At 61.1% G+C, this 1,782-nt stretch overlaps 1 protein-coding gene across 1 annotated transcript in view; it reads left to right on the top strand.

The window, feature by feature from the left end:
* CALY (calcyon neuron-specific vesicular protein) overlaps positions 1-1,782 on the top strand; it is a 17,292-nt gene that overhangs the window by 8,884 nt on the left and 6,626 nt on the right. The window contains exons 3-4 of the mRNA XM_010842953.1: positions 578-691; positions 1,557-1,781. Coding sequence (XP_010841255.1) covers positions 578-691; positions 1,557-1,781 — 339 coding nt within the window. The remainder of the gene's footprint in view (positions 1-577; positions 692-1,556; position 1,782) is intronic.

Below are 1,782 nucleotides of genomic sequence, written 5' to 3'. Positions count from 1 at the left end.
TGGGTGGGCCGGGGCTCCTTGGTTAGCGTCCTGCTCTCAGGAGTTGGACAGGGAACCACCCCATCAGAGGTGGGGTCAGTCCTGGGCAGCACCAGGTTCCTGCCAGGGAGGCCACTGCCGTAAAGCCGGGGGGAGCCACCGCCCTCAGCGGAGCTCCTGCCCTGAGACGTGCCGCCTGCTCCTGCCCTGGACCATCCCCGGTGGGTCATCTGTGTCTCTTCCTCCGTGACTCCCAGGTTTCCCACATACGATGCAGAGTCACTTTTCCTGCTGTGTATCTGGCAAATGTGTTTTCCCTTCCATTTCTAGCTCTTTATTACTGACAGCTTTTATACTCTGTTGTTCAGTCACTAAGTCGTGTCTGACTCTTCGAGACCCCGAGGACTGGAGCCCGCCTGGCTCCTCTGTCCTCTACCATCTCCTGGCGTTCGCTCAGACTCATGAGTGATCTCTGGAGCCTTTCATGTTTCAGTGACAGATCTGCCCCTCCTTGCCCTCCTCTCTGAGAGGTCACTGCCCATCCCCGCCCCCAGCCCAGCCTCACCCTCCCCTCTCCCTCCGACCTGTCCACCCCCAGATGCCCACGGGCCGGATGATCGCCTTCACCATGGCGCTCATGGGCTGCCTCCTGATCATGTACAAGGCCATCTGGTACGACCAGTTCAGCTGCCCAGACGGCTTCCTGCTTCGGGTAAGGCCGGCGCGCTGGGCACCGGGGCTAGGAAGGGCTGTGGAGCCCCATGCCAGGGAGGGTCCCGTGGGGAGTCCAGGGGAAGGACTGGCCTCCCCACCGCTGCCCTGAGTACCCACCCCCTGCCAACAAGAGGGCAACGGGTGTTCCTAGCTCTTTGGGAACATCACCTCCCAGGAACAGTCAAGTTTTACCTTTAGAAAAATTCAAAGAAAAGGTGTTTTAGCCAGAAGTTTTCTCTCCCTGTAATCCAAAACAGTGAAGCCTAAGGAAGGAGGTGGCGGTGGTGAGAGTTTTCCCTGCGCTTGGCAAGGGGCTCCCCTTCCTCCTTTTCCTCTCTCAGCTTTCCTCATAAGGAAATGACTTTTTTTAAAAAATCATTTTCAGTGTATTTTTTCTGAGACTCTTTAAGTTTTCAGCAGTTAAATCCTTCTCCTTTCCCCGTGGTTTCCAAGATGAAAACGCACCCCACAGTGGCCACCAACCCTCACTATACGTCCAGGGGTTCACCAGGCTGCTAACGCCCCGCACTCGCTGGGACACCCTGGGGACCCGCAGGATGCGGGCAGGTCAGCCACCCGCCTTCTGTGGGGCGCTGGCTCTAGGTGGCGCCTTCAGTTCTGAATCGGAGGCCGCCCCTTGGTGACTTGAAGTTAGGGCAGAAATAAATGCATTTAGGGGCCCTGCCTCCAGTATTATCGAACTGCTCAAAAGCAGAAGGTGACCGCCCACCCGCGGGTGGCCCTGGAACATGCCTCCGGCATCCCGGCCGACCTGGCCTCCCGAGACCAGGGGCGCGGCGCTTCCCAACGCCCGCCGCCCCCCACGGCGCCCCGCTGGCGCCCCTGACCCGCCCTTCCCGCAGCACAAGATCTGCACCCCGCTGACCCTGGAGATGTACTACACCGAGCTGGACCCCGAGCACCACCGCAGCCTCCTGGCGGCCATCGGCGCCTACCCGGTGGGCCGCAAGCACGGCACGGAGACCCCCTGGCTGTCCGCGAGCTACCACGCCTTCAAGGAGGGGCCCAGGAAGGCGTCCAGGGCGCAAGCCCGCGCGGCGGCCGCGGCGGCGGTCACCGAGCCCTCCA

This window comes from Bison bison, unplaced genomic scaffold, assembly GCF_000754665.1.
Source record: "Bison bison bison isolate TAMUID 2011002044 unplaced genomic scaffold, Bison_UMD1.0 scf7180017847359, whole genome shotgun sequence".
Classification (NCBI taxonomy): Eukaryota; Metazoa; Chordata; class Mammalia; order Artiodactyla; family Bovidae; genus Bison; species Bison bison.
The sequence above is the reverse complement of the archived record's forward strand: the minus strand, read 5'-3'. Positions and strand labels throughout refer to the sequence as shown.